At 45.1% G+C, this 15,204-nt stretch overlaps 1 protein-coding gene across 2 annotated transcripts in view; it reads right to left on the reverse strand.

Annotated features, from left to right (window-relative positions):
- The window catches only part of LOC124605248 (transcriptional regulator ovo-like), a 126,173-nt gene extending 112,319 nt beyond the window's left edge, over positions 1–13,854 (reverse strand). For both annotated transcript variants that reach the window (XM_047136805.1, XM_047136804.1), the window contains exon 1: positions 13,164–13,854. In XM_047136805.1, coding sequence (XP_046992761.1) covers positions 13,164–13,386 — 223 coding nt within the window. In that variant the 5' untranslated portion in view covers positions 13,387–13,854. The remainder of the gene's footprint in view (positions 1–13,163) is intronic.
- Between the last annotated feature and the right edge of the window lie 1,350 nt (positions 13,855–15,204).

Consider the following 15,204-nt stretch of genomic DNA (forward strand, 5'->3'; position numbering starts at 1 on the left):
AGATGTTGGTAGATCACGACACACTTGCGACTTCAGGTAACCCCAAAGCCACTCATCGCACGGACTGAGGTCTGGGGACCTGGGTGGCCAAGCATGACGGAAGTGGCGGCTGAGCACACGATCATCACCAAACGACGGACGCAAGAGATCTTTCACGCGTCTAGCAAAACATTGTTTTTTGTTCTAATTAAACCCCATGTCATTCCAAGCATGTGTGTCAATTTTTACCTCTCTATCTACATTATTCCGTGGTTTATTAAGTTTTTAAATTTATACTGACTTTTTGATCACCCGGTATATAGCATTTGGCCCGCGTAACTATCTTATTTTTATGACCTTTTGCTACTGCTATGTACAAAAGTAGTACGCAAAATGCGTTCCACTAGGTTCTACACTTAAGCTACCGGCAGTACACCTGGCGATAAACCTTTTCCTTAATGATTATTGGAAAAATCCTCTCTCTCTAATACCTTGTTTTGCTCCTTGCGATTGTGAACGTATTCTTTCAGACAAATTATCAGCCAACTTGTCCTTTGGCACTGTGTCTTGTAAAGTTTTCCTTATGTGATTCTCGTGAAGCTGACTTTGCAGAAACAAGCGTAACTTGCAGACGAGAGCCGAACGAGACTATATCTTAATTTACACGTGTTGTTGAAATGTATTACGCTGACAAGGCTTTTGCGCCAAATCATCTTAGGAATGTGTGTCAAACTAGTATTACCTAACGGCGGGAAACAAATTTCATCTCAGTTATAGTGGTTTTGAGTCCTTTATAAAGGATAACTTAACTCTTAATATGTGACGGCGCACGCACCATGTCCAATGCAACCAGCTGTTTTAACTGTGTTGACAAAATGTTTACAATATCTGTTCTAGTTAGCAAAATCAATTTTAATTGTATTGTGAGCGAAATACTTGCATCTGTTCTATTTAGCAGGTACCATACATTGTGGTTATATTTCGACATTGCCGAATACCAGTTAATCTACTGTGTATGAAGAGTGCTAACCGAGTGCTCCTTGGATGAAAGTTTGAAAATCCAGTCTGTTTAGTACACAAATTATTTCCTGCGAGAGTACTATGAGGAAGCAGTGATGTTTTTACGCCCTCTTCCAAAGGGCTGGGCAATGGCCTGATGCAGCGATGCAAGTGTTCTTCGAATCTTATTTGTGTTTTATAAGCTTACAATTAGAGTAGTACGAATAAAAAAAAAAATCAGCATGAGTTGTTCTACTAAGCTACTGTTCTACAAGATTATTCTCAAGGAAATATCAGGAACTTTATGTTAATCGACTAGTTCGTTTCTTGAGGAAAGGTTGGTACTAGAAACGTTTCCAGTGATAATACTTTCCTGAGGCTGCACGCCATGCACTTGCCTTCTCCGCTGTTTCAGTCTTGTTAATTACTGAAAGGGGAAGCTTACTACACCCACTCTGACATACAATACCACGTCTACCAGCTGTCTCACCGTCTTTCGTTGATACATGCAACGGTGAAGACTGTTCGTATACATATTGTTGGGTTGTTTGGTTCATGGGAACAAATACCAATCAACTTTCAGCTAAGATACCGTGTATACAATCAACCTTTAACAGAAAAATTCTTTATCGTACCATATTCTCATACAACGTAGTGGACTACCCAGTTCAGTCATGATCTTTCGTAGGTCAAGCCGTTTCCAAGTTTTACTGAACTGTTACTACATGATCTAGTCTAAGCCACTTTGACACGGACGAAAAAGTTCTTGCAGCGTGACACATGGGCAGTCTTACGCCGTGGCATCACTTTTTACCTTTTTCCATTACTATGGATACAGAGCCACTGAAAATCGTCTAGGTTCTTAGGCCGCGACATATTTCTTTAGAAAATCGACGTTTCGATTCCTCTGCTGGGATTTCTTCTGGATCCTGTGGAGTCCAGTGTAGACTGCGCGCCACCCTTTCTACACTCCTGGAAATTGAAATAAGAACACCGTGAATTCATTGTCCCAGGAAGGGGAAACTTTATTGACACATTCCTGGGGTCAGATACATCACATGATCACACTGACAGAACCACAGGCACATAGTCACAGGCAACAGAGCATGCACAATGTCGGCACTAGTACAGTGTATATCCACCTTTCGCAGCAATGCAGGCTGCTATTCTCCCATGGAGACGATCGTAGAGATGCTGGATGTAGTCCTGTGGAACGGCTTGCCATGCCATTTCCACCTGGCGCCTCAGTTGGACCAGCGTTCGTGCTGGACGTGCAGACCGCGTGAGACGACGCTTCATCCAGTCCCAAACATGCTCAATGGGGGACAGATCCGGAGATCTTGCTGGCCAGGGTAGTTGACTTACACCTTCTAGAGCACGTTGGGTGGCACGGGATACATGCGGACGTGCATTGTCCTGTTGGAACAGCAAGTTCCCTTGCCGGTCTAGGAATGGTAGAACGATGGGTTCGATGACGGTTTGGATGTACCGTGAACTATTCAGTGTCCCCTCGACGATCACCAGTGGTGTACGGCCAGTGTAGGAGATCGCTCCCCACACCATGATGCCGGGTGTTGGCCCTGTGTGCCTCGGTCGTATGCAGTCCTGATTGTGGCGCTCACCTGCACGGCGCCAAACACGCATACGACCATCATTGGCACCGAGGCAGAAGCGACTCTCATCGCTGAAGACGACACGTCTCCATTCGTCCCTCCATTCACGCCTGTCGCGACACCACTGGAGGCGGGCTGCACGATGTTGGGGCGTGAGCGGAAGACGGCCTAACGGTGTGCGGGACCGTAGCCCAGCTTCATGGAGACGGTTGCGAATGGTCCTCGCCGATACCCCAGGAGCAACAGTGTCCCTAATTTGCTGGGAAGTGGCGGTGCGGTCCCCTACGGCACTGCGTAGGATCCTACGGTCTTGGCGTGCATCCGTGCGTCGCTGCGGTCCGGTCCCAGGTCGACGGGCACGTGCACCTTCCGCCGACCACTGGCGACAACATCGATGTACTGTGGAGACCTCACGCCCCACGTGTTGAGCAATTCGGCGGTACGTCCACCCGGCCTCCCGCATGCCCACTATACGCCCTCGCTCAAAGTCCGTCAACTGCACATACGGTTCACGTCCACGCTGTCGCGGCATGCTACCAGTGTTAAAGACTGCGATGGAGCTCCGTATGCCACGGCAAACTGGCTGACACTGACGGCGGCGGTGCACAAATGCTGCGCAGCTAGCGCCATTCGACGGCCAACACCGCGGTTCCTGGTGTGTCCGCTGTGCCGTGCGTGTGATCATTGCTTGTACAGCCCTCTCGCAGTGTCCGGAGCAAGTATGGTGGGTCTGACACACCGGTGTCAATGTGTTCTTTTTTCCATTTCCAGGAGTGTAGTTGCGGTAGAAGTGACGCATAGAGCGTTTCCTAGTTTGTGGAGACGGCCGACAGAGGTCTCCTCGGCGGGCTTGCCCGCGGCCACGCAGCGCAGCGGACACAGAAGGTCAACGACCTCGCTCTGTCTTCCTGGTTGCGGGCGTGCGGCCAAGGCCGAGGGTGTCGCTGGCCAGAGGAGAGACGCAAAAATTTCACTCGTCTTTGCCTTATATTGACAGGTCAGAACCGAAAGCTGGCCCTCTGACGGTGCGTGGCACAATAATTTACTTTTCTCCAACTGGTGTGGCTAACGGTTCGTTACAGCACGCGGAAGTGATGCCCACTTACGAGCACTGTGTGGACATAAAATCTGACAAACAGCCCCCTCTCTCCCCCTGTGTGTGTGGGGGGGGGGGGGAGGTATTCGCTACAATATTATTGCATCTGGGAGTGGGGGCGCTTCGGTCAGGTTGTCCTGAGGTTTCATCGTGTTTTATCACGAGGACATGTTGACATGTTGAACCACTTGACAGTATATGTACAAGTGTCCTGAAAGCGTTCAGTGTGATGCATTTTCCTCAGTCACCACTGTGTGTGTTTACTGTAACGTCATCGTAAGTATCCAATAACGACCATCGCAGGCCAAGTGCAATAATATCGTAGTTCAATAGCATAAGCTATGTGCTTACTTGCAGAGATCGAAACAATTATTGCTATTTCAGAAAGATTTTAGAACACGGTAGATCTTGATAAAATAATTTACTTTTTCCTTCCTATCTTAATGTCCACAGTATTTTTTTTGTTTCATTTGCTAGTACTCTTAATACTTTAACTGTAGGTCTATCCTCAGAATTTGTTCACTTTGTCTCAGTACTTTTAATTGATTGCAGGGAAACAAAACATCTCCAGAAGAAGTTTAATGGTGATCAGTTTGAACAAATGGACGATTTACAAAAGGCAATGAATGAGAAAATTAACATACTGTTAAAATGAAACTACTTTGTTCAGAATAAGCTATCTGTATAACACTTCTCACAGAGAAGAAACTGGACGTAAGTGTACCATGTGTTGTTAAATCAGAGACTGCTCTCGTGTGCAAGAGTATGGTTGTTCACTACAAATATTTGGAGGATGCCACAAACAATATTAGATAGGCACTATCATGAGTGTCAGCCCCAGCTCTTGAGGAAGACAACGAAGAAAAGGTAGTTATGGCCTAGAAATATTAGAAAAAATAGGCGACTGGACAAATCTCGAGAACATTTTCCATCGTTGCCATGCAGTTATTCCTCTATACCGTCAACAATGTTTAATTAAATATTTGCTGCAACGTTTTCTAATATCGAATTGATCAAAAGACTATTTTATGCCGTCGTACCAAAGTGACTAATAGTTCAAGACGACCCAGTACAGTTCCGAAAGAAATCTTGAACTACATTAACTGAACCAGTTTGAAAGATTCTCTGGGAGTGCATTTAGTACGGCTGAATTGAAACACCATTACTTGACACAATCGGTAACGGTGCTGGTCTATTTACAAGCTTGTATAATTATTTCGTCACTACCACGTAATTACTGCAATATTCACTTTACCGGTTTCAGCAATTTATTACCACCTTCAGATGTGATCGTCATGGTACATAAAAAACTCAAATTATATGCAGTCCGATCATAGTACAATGTGGTAAAATTGTCCTTTGTGGTAAAGTCGGTGCGAAAGAAGTAAATGGTCTACGTTAAAGCATCTAACAATCCACCATGGAGCAAACGCTAAAGGCGCAAGGAAACACGCAGCTCGACTAGTTATCTCTGACCTTGGGCAAACCGTACCGCTGTCGTCCCAGAGGGCTGCGACTTTACTGCAGTCCACCTTATCTGCCGATTGCATTATCGCAAGGTTAAAAGACTCATTTTCTTACTTTCGAACGGTCACAGGAGTTGAACAAACTCCGCTAAATTCACATGTATGTTCTTCATATTAGTGTTCCGGAGCTTGTTTTAATAATTAAGTAAAGTTTAAGGAAACTAGTTTATTGGGTTTTCAACTACCACATTATCATGCCAATTATTTCTCAGCTGTTATTCATGCAAATTTTCAAATTATTCTGCGATGTACTTTAAATAAATGTAAAACCCTCTTTGCATAACCGAGAACCCAAAAGCTAAACCTTTAAGAAACCTGAAAGAATGGAAAGCCTCCAAGGGTTCCGGAGCAAAACCAGACATAGTAGGCCCTCAAGTAGGTCCTGTAATTAGTAATTACCTTTATTACATTTAGATCACAATAATTCGTATCTATGTAGATGAGTGCCCTCATCAACATACGAAGTGCACGTTCAGGGGCTTTAAGCTGGACTCGCAGGTGCCGAAGTCTATTGTAATGTAATTTGAACAGAGGAAGAAAGCTGGGAGGAAAATATGGTTGCCAGACAAAGTGATTAGTTCGTCTCGCTTTGAACCGTCTACGAACCGTCGAGCAACATTTGAACTCTGAAAAGAGTAAAGGTGTCTACACTTGCAACTAAACTTGTCGATTTAAGCGGCTGAAGAGCTAAGGCCCAAACCACCGAACAACTCCATACGACAGTTATTATCTATTATATTTTTTGACGTTGTTCAAGTTATCACGATGCTATTCACTATTTGTGGTAGCACTTTCATCATCATATTAGTATCCCAAACAAGTCACTGTAGCCCTCGTGCTTTCTGACTTCGATGATTCCGTCACATTAAAATTCACATTGGGTCAAGTTTTATGCTCTGGTGTAAGCGACCGTCAAATTTCAGCTGTCTTCATTAACTCCCTGAGTAAGATTCCTCACAGATCAGAATGCTATCTGAGTACAACATGCGATGGAACCATTTGTGATAAACCACTTCAATATTCAAAGGAACTGGCCTTGTCACTTATTTTTCTATATGCGTCCGACAGTACACATCTGATTAAAATTTTTGCATCCCTAGTCCCCAGATAATCTCTCCCTCTCTCTCCCTCTAACACCTGCACATGATGAGTTTCAGGGTACAATGGACATGAATCGCATCTTCGGATCCATAGTAGATGGGGTAAGCACCAGTGGCAGGCTGTGCTGGAGTTGCAGCTGTGAACGTACGGCCCCTTGGTGAGAGGTTGCAGCGGACGCTTATAGCGGTAAACTGAGCACACGTGCGACTTTAAAAGTTACTCAACAACGTGCACCTGCGCCGAGGCGGAAGCACGTCACTCGGCTAAATAAAAGGCCGACTCCACAGCGGTACTGGAGACCAAGTACATTCCTAAGGAGGAATGGGGCAATTAACTCCCTGTCTGGTTCCCGTACCCATGTTACGCACTGAGTAAAATAATCCGCATACTTACTCTGAACCGTAGTCCGTTCACTAAGCAGTCTGGAGTTGTAGCTTCTTCAACCAGTACTGTTTGTCGCGTGTATTAGAGTTTAGGTCAACTCCGGTGCAGCTATCCGGGTTCATTCATTCATCGTCATTTCGGCTAACTTATGAACTACTTTAGTCACTCATCTAAGATTTGTACGTGATATGTGTTACCATTCTAGTAGACAGACAGCAAACGGGGGATCGGAAACTAAACGATGACTAAAGAACAACTACTTCGCGACAGATAGGGCATCAAAGACAAAGTACGACGGGATCTGGGCAATCAATGAGGAGAAACGCGAACGTGTACTTTAAGACGCTATCCGAAAATTCACATTATTTAGAGAAACAAATGAAAATATTAATCAGAACGGGTAGATGCATTATGTTTCTCCCGATTGCAACACTGCACACACTCCCTCGGTAAGGCCAATGGAGAGGAAGAAAGGAGGAATTAATTTAGCATAATATTGAACTAACACGTCAACTGTGCTTTCACGTCCGCATTATGGATAAGGAGAATGCCTTGACTCCAGCAGAATTTTCTCAGTGTTTGCAGGAACATTTATAGGGTTGAGAGACCGAAGACGGACTACCTCAATACAAAACCACTTAAAATAATTTTAGCTTGTTAACCCATTTCTCGCTGTCCACATTTTACCTCCATGCAGTGAGATGTGCCAGACGTGCAGCTCCAAAAACTTCGAAGTTCTGGGCCAAGAAGCCTGTTAACCCAAATAGGAAAATTACTTAATCTTCTGTTTTGCTTGTCTTTTCTAGAAATAACAAGGGGTCGTTCTCATAAATATCATAAGGAACTGTCACAGCTGACGCCTGTTGATGCAGAAGCGGTTTGTCCGATGTCTATTTACGGCAGCAACACAATGGGGGAGGATGATACGAGGTCCCTGGAAATCTTTCTCTTCGCCTGTCAAAACGGACCGGGAATTTAAAAAATTGCAGTATCGTACTGGTATACTGATTTCTAGGCAAACTGTTATTACGCTAAATTCCATGCTAAATGTTACTTTAGACTAATAAGTGCAGCTCTCTACATCCTGAATGCAGGTTTGAGCTCCGCAGTGTTTTTTAAGTAACAAGCCAGTTACAGGGCATCCACAGATTACAGAGGACTTCGGACCACGGCGCAGTTTGACACTTCATATTAACAAATGATGGTGCAAGTAAGGGATAAATAATACACGATACTCGAACCGAAGGAATTATAGTTCCGAAGCTGTGTAAGAAAGTCCAAGTTCTGAAGCGGATAAGCACGGAATGTAATCAGAACGTCTCAGTGCAGAGCCGTACTGAATTAAATTTCTGTTCTGAACTCCTACTTAGAAGTCCAACAAACGTAAGGCCCCTCCCCCAATCTCCACAAATGACAACTTTTAAAATATCAGGAAAACAGCGCTTGCGAATAATAAGAATGCAACTGTGCATATAACTAATGAATTTAGTTTCTAGATCCTATAAAAGCTGTATGAAGCAACTAATGCAAACCTAATAATATGCCTTCTATAAGAAGCCGGGTTACATCATTCATTGACAGTAAGCACAGAGTCGGAGCACGCTGAGATTCAACAATATTTTTACGAACTTTTCTTGTTCAGCCATCAAGTTCTGCGCTTTATGAGGCAGCAGGATAAACAGTAGAATCGACTAAATGTTCTAACAACTGATGGGCTCTAAGTTGTAGAAAGAGCTAACTGGTACGATTGTTTTTAGTTAACATAGCCTGCTAACTCACTACTGGGTAGAAGAGTAAATGCTTGTTCTTTCTGGACGGGATGTTATGAAACATTGTGAAACATCGCACTAAAACAATCACCTCGCTGATTATTCCTCAATTCTGAAAGATTTCGCCGGGTCCGCGTGTATTAAATGTAAAAAAGTGAAAAACCGAGATGCCTTGACAGAACCATTGCATTTTTTCCGGAATGGAGTGACAGTTTTAACTTAAGAAACTGAATAAAAAGTTTTTTCTCCCACCTGAGAAATATTTACTAAGCGTATAGTTTACGTATAATATTCGTGACATCATTTGTTAATATGAAGTGTCAAACTGCGCCGTGGTCCGAAGTCCTCTGTAATCTGTGACAACAAGTGTGTTACGTTTTTAAGGCTCCTCTCCTAATCCACTATTGAAGTCTCCAGCGCAAACGTTTTCTGTGTTTAGGGAAGATATCAAGACGCTTTATATATAAGATTTTAAATACGTTGTGTTGTTACTAAACCAATTTAAACACACATGACGCATATGCTTGCTTTGACATCTACGGAATGTAGGACCCAGGTTTTGCTTATGAATGAAATGATTCCGCTTAGGAGACGAAAATTCGGAATGTCTGCATAATACTCTTGTTATTGAAGGTTTTAACTTACCGAAAACCCTGACAGTAATCTGAAAGTAACCAAGAAAGTCCGGAGACATTTAATGCCTTCCGTCCGTTTAGCACGCAGGCGGACTACGCCGAACTTCTAGCAAGTGTGGCATGCAGCTCTGAAAGCATTATGGGCTACAATACTTCCAAAGCTGATTTCGTTTTCTCCGTGATTCACACATTTTACAGGACCATGGGGATGAGCCAATGAATGTATAAGTTGTTGTGTACCACAAAAGTTTAGAGTTTGCGAGTCCTCTTACAGAAGTAGATGGACGCGACTGTTCCGGGAAGAGGAGAGGTGTATTGCTTGTTTGTCTATCCAGCAAATTCGGTGATGCATAACACTATACAAAAGAAGGAAAGTGAACATTTCACGCAACCAACTAACAAAATAGTACACAGGAGACAGCCAACTGCGGACCGAACTATTGTGATCACTTAGCGTATAATATGATCCACATAATTACATGTTGCAGGACCCCAGAGTGACCCTCCAAAAGGCACGTGGTAGACGTCAGAAGGTATTAGTTGTGGCCCCTTGACGAGAAGGGGAACTGCCGTGGAGTCGGGAACCTCGCCCCCCGGTGCATTCCTGGGCGCCCATTGTCATGTTAAGAGCTGGGGAGAGAGCGCGGGGCCCAACAACAGCACCGGCGACTTCCCTGTCCATCATCTCTGGCACCAACGAGACCCAGCCTCCCACGGGACACAATCTTACAGGTGCTTCTCGCTACCTACAGGCTTATAGGAAATACCGCATTGAGGCGTTCGACTATAATGACTAAACTTTTGACATCCTGCATCCCTCTGCAGGTCAGTTACGAACTTAGCGATGCTTGTCACCCAGTAATTGGAACGAATCAATGCTAAAGGGTGAACCCTTAATTTTGATTTATTAATGGTAAGTTTGCCGACAAGCAATTGCGTACACTGAAAATGGGTGTACACATATAAAACATTCAATGGTCCTGGACAACGGCAGGTGAGGGAGATCAATATTGTCTAATATGGTCGAGTTATCCTCATCAAAAGGACTTTTCAGACACTTTTCTCAGAACAATTTTTTGTCCTCTTGCTCTTCCTAGGCGTCATATTTGTAGAGAGGGTTTCAACCAGTGTTGTTTCCAGCATTTTAAAATTGCGCATATTCAGGGTTTTCATCAGGACAGTTTCAAAAAGGACAGTATCCCTCTCGAGAGGGAAACAGAAATGGCGGTAAATAGAAATTCGTATAACACATTAGCCTCTCAAAAGGCTAGTTACGTCCAGTATGTAGTTCACAAGTCTTATGTCACCTATTGCACCCATTGGACATGGTATGAGCCTGACTGCGCCGCGAATCCTCTTCCATGTCCTCCGGACGTCATGACAAGGTCAAAATCTAAGGTCGTGGAAAACATACCAAACATTCTGAGAATCTATTAGAATAAAAAACCAATAACGATTTATCGCTGCGTTAAACGAGAGCGGGATTAATACGGGAGTTCCTGAAAGGGATGGAAAACCCAGAAGGAGATTCGCCGAACCGCGGTAGGTCGAATTTCGCAAAGTTGCAGTTGTGGGAGAGGAAGGCCGTGTAGCGGTTTCGTCAGAACTGCAACTCTCTTGCTCTCTGCTGTTGCTGCAGATTTGTAAGCGGAGATTCGACTCACTAGGAGCAAGAGCGAATACGGTATGCTATTTTAGTCCGTCCTAGTATAAGGAAAACACGGGAAACTTTCCTCTTAGCGAATTTCCTGTTACACGGGCATTACAGTGAGTCTAGATGGTTTACTGCCTTTGCTCAGCTTCCACTACTAATGCCACGTAACCGAACGGAGGGGAGGAGGGGTTGAGTCCGATATCTTAGAGCATCCCAGTTGCTTATTAGAAGTTCGTTTCTTTTACACAGTCTCCGAGCACTTTGCCGTATTGTTGTAATATTTTTATTATTAATTTTTGCTTTGCTGTTAATGGCATCTGGACGAGTGAGAGACATTAAAAGGAAATTACTTATGGCTAATCGAACATGGTGCCATCTTTGCACTACTACAAATTATGTCTTTACTCTATAGTACTTATCTGCAAAAGCAGGACTAGAATAACACTTTTCCCCGTATTTAATTCAAAAATTTCGATCGGCAAGGTCTAACTTTACACCAACTAACCACGCTGCAAAGGGGAACTGTCTTGTAAACGAAATCAAGATTTTAGTGAAACGTACAGGTCTCTTCTTAACATTGACAGCATTACCTCAAACGTGGAAAGGTGTCAGGTGGGACACTAAGTACAAAAATTTCACCATAAAAATTTTAAATCGAGCAGCGTCATGTTCTGTTGAGAGCTTCATGATGTCTTCCTGGAATGAACTTATAATATGGTAATCCGCTTTGACCTTCACGCGTTGATCAACATTTGATACGATAATATCGACAGTGAAACCAGCAACGTTCCGCGAACGTAGCTTGTGAGCTGATTACAGTAAACAACTGTCAGAATATAACTTGAGTAATACCTTGTGAAGGGGTTACTGCAGTGAGGAGAGGGCGGGGGGGGGGGGGGGGGGGGCGGAAGGTGAGAACGATGTTATTGTCCTCCTGCACGGAACAATCTCAAAAAACTTAACCCTCAGTTTCGAACTTGCTACGTCAGACAGAAATCCTTCCTTCGGCTTACACCGAAAGTACTAAGGCTGCCCCACAAGAGTTTATTTGATGTCTTGAGTTACTACAGAGTTCCTCAGGCGGAAATTTATTGCTGTCGGTTATTCATATAACTTACGCGCATTACCGATTTCGAAACATACCATCGTCAGATATACCAAGGAAACTAACGACAACTATATCGACTCAATGAAATACTTCCATTCTAGGATATCAGATAATCGTCGGTACCCTGTCACAAAATACACCCTACCATACCATTTTTACAAAAGTAGGCAAGATCACGTAAAATCATGTGAAAACTATTACCTTTTTGGTAGTACAAAAGAAACGGACTAATCTTGGAGAGTGCCAACCAAAACAAATGCTGCATTGTGTATTCCGAAATCTACCATGTATGTTGTGTGCATAATCAACATCACTAATGAGCATCTTTAGGAAGTCTAATCTTTCACATAGTAAAATACATTGCAGCTGCATGCCTCCAAGACAACATTGTCAGCGAGATGAGGAGATTAAAATCAGGAAATTACTCTGTTTGTGGAAGGAACATCCCCCAGCTCGACTTTTTTTTCCTTGCTAACATTCCAAAGTGACGTTTTTACTGTTAGTTACATCTAACCTTGATTGCTGACATTATCCAACATAACTCAAAGCCTTGTGTCTCCGCAAAGCTTGGAAAAATGTAGTTAAAAATTAAGCAGTTGGGGCAAACCATACGGGCACACTATCAACAGGGTGTACGAGAGGTCCTCTTTTCTATGAAAATGCGAGAGAAAATGTCTGCAGCCGTCGGTCTATGTATGATCACATTCAAGAATATTTGAAAATGAAAGGACTTGAGAAAAAGTTTGTTAATGAATTATCTGATTACCTACAGGAGCGAATTGCAACCTGCCGTGCTTTCTTGGCTCAATTTCCAAAGATATCGTCTGATGAATATAGGGGAATGTGGTTTTCCTAGTCTAAAGAAAATCTCCACAATGTTCCAAGATTTGGAAAACCCAACAGCCTGATGTTATGATACGGGCTGGAATATCATACTTGCCTGGACTTTACAACGCCATAAAACTCATTCCTGGACTCAACATCGGCACAAGACTAATGAAAAATTGTGCGAAAGTGTTGGAGAAGCGTTTCTAAGCATAACGTAGATGATCCGCAAGATGTCGAGGGCATTGGAGCCATAGATTTCTGCGTAAGGCAAGTCCTTTAAATGCATAGTTTGTGTATGTAAATACTCCAATACAGATACACGGTTCTGACCCAGGGGTAATGAGGCTTCTCGGATACACACTTTGACAGTGGAGTAGGAAAAAGCCCCTTAACGCCTGAAAGGCGCGCAACAAGCACGACCGCGGTGGGATGACGCAGGGGTCCAGTAGAAGACCAGAGTACTGCACTCACCTGTTGCGGAGACTCTCGGCGGCAGCTTCTGCTGCGCCGATGGCTGAGACGGCGATTTGCACACAATGAGAGACAGCGGCTGCGCCTGGTGCTGCTGGCTCTCCGATAGCGGCGACCCGGGCGGGCTCAGAGCGGGTGCATCCTCGGTGGCGCGCTTCTGCGACTCGAGCAGGCGCTGCTGCTGCAGGTGCAGCCGGTTCTTTATCAGGAAGATCTTAGGCATCTTCGCGATTCACTCACTGCACCGAACCCAGCGATTCCTCAACAGTTACCTTCTGTCTCGGCCGCGGAGCGGCTCCTTAACATGGTCACACAGCCTCGAGGGGACTAGTCTCGCGGCAACGTTGCTGCGCACCAACACAAAACAAAAATAAAAATAAAATTGAGCCCACGACTATCTGCGGTCAAATTTGTGGGGTAAGTAACTTGATAATGTATCCCTCGGGGCTCTCGGAAGGGCCTAGAAGCTCAAGGTCACACAATTCCACAGAAAAACATAAAATTTAAAAAAAAAGGAACAATTGACGACACACACTGGGAGGTGAATCGCGAAGTAACAGGTGGGATCGAGTTTCGTTTAGCGAAGACAGACGCCGAGCGAGGTATAATCCTTGCGGAGCATCCCAAGCCAGAGTTAACTGTTCTTGGCTGGCGGGCAAGCACACAGGACGGACAGCACGCAACAACCGCTGCTCGGCGACCGACTGAACCGTTGTTCGCTGCCGCTTCCTGAGTCGCGCCGCGGAGGCCACGGCGAGGAGTGGGGAGCCGCGCTCGGGTGCGGTCGGCGCCGCTCGGCCGCACTCGGCCCACTCTGCCGCCGGCCACTGCCAAGATCACGGCGAGCCCCCCACCACTGCGGCCTCGCTGCCACTGCGGGCGACCGCTACAGATTTGTGCCGACCGGCTTCCGCCATTGCCGCGCCGGCGGCTGCTTCCCTCCTTCGCTCTCGTTCTGCGCTCGTGAGAAATGACTAGCACTTTCCGCGTTATACCGCCCCTCCCGTCTGTACTGTCACCTTTATCCACTTTTACTCTACGTAGAGGTACAATGCGCAACAGAATTGAAGGATCACTTCTTCGAAGAAGTAGTTGTCTGCCATTGCGACGCATTAGTTAGGAATTTAGCTCAAAGGTGCCTGCAACCTTCTTCTGTGATGGTGGTGGGGCCGAGAAACGTCACGCTCGGGTCCGGCGACGCTGCAAACAGCAAAGGTATCGACAAATTCGGAAAAAAGTCCACACCTCGGAAGTTGAGCAATCCCTTCGACACCTCTTACCTTCAAGCGCTAGAGCAGTCGCCAGGCTGAACTCGTGTTGAAGTTTCTGAGAGGAACGTTTCTAAAGTGCTCAACAAAGTTGTGTGGGTGGCACTGTGGTTGTTGCCAAACTGGGAAGTCTTAAAGGGACCCTTTGCCCTTTTATTCACGTCTATGTTAATGTTGCACTACAATGTGATGAAGCCAAATGGCTCTGAGCACTATGGGACTTAAGTTCTGAGGTCATCAGTCCCCGAGAACTTAGAACTACTTAAACCTAACTAACCTAAGGACATCACACACACCCATGCCCGAGGCAGGATTCGAACCTCCGACCGTAGCGGTCGCGCGGTTTCAGACTGTAGCGCCTAGAGCCGCTCGGCCACCCCGGCCGGCTGATGAAGCCACAGGAGAATGGAAAACAGGAGGGCTGAAAAAAGACAAGTATCCTTTGCTGCTCCAGATAACGTTGAAATTTCGTTGAATGGTTTTGAACGGTCCCTAGTGATTCCAACCCGTCACAACAGCAAAAATTGCATCGCGCTGCACTCCAAAGGGCACATTCAACGGGGATGCAGCCCCGCATTGCCCCTAGAGAAAGGCTGAAACCTCGAAGGGTGTCAGCAGTGTCAAAAGTTGTCAAGAACATCTTTCTGTTGCAGGTCGTACGGCGAACTGTCGTTTTTAACTGCGAAATATGTTGCGAAACGGGTGGCTTCAGTCGTTTCAATTGTGAGCGGTCGTGAGTCTGAAACGCCTTTCTCGGCCACGCGTAAGAAACC

The sequence above is a fragment of the Schistocerca americana genome, chromosome 3 (genome assembly GCF_021461395.2).
Source record: "Schistocerca americana isolate TAMUIC-IGC-003095 chromosome 3, iqSchAmer2.1, whole genome shotgun sequence".
In the NCBI taxonomy this organism is placed as follows: Eukaryota; Metazoa; Arthropoda; class Insecta; order Orthoptera; family Acrididae; genus Schistocerca; species Schistocerca americana.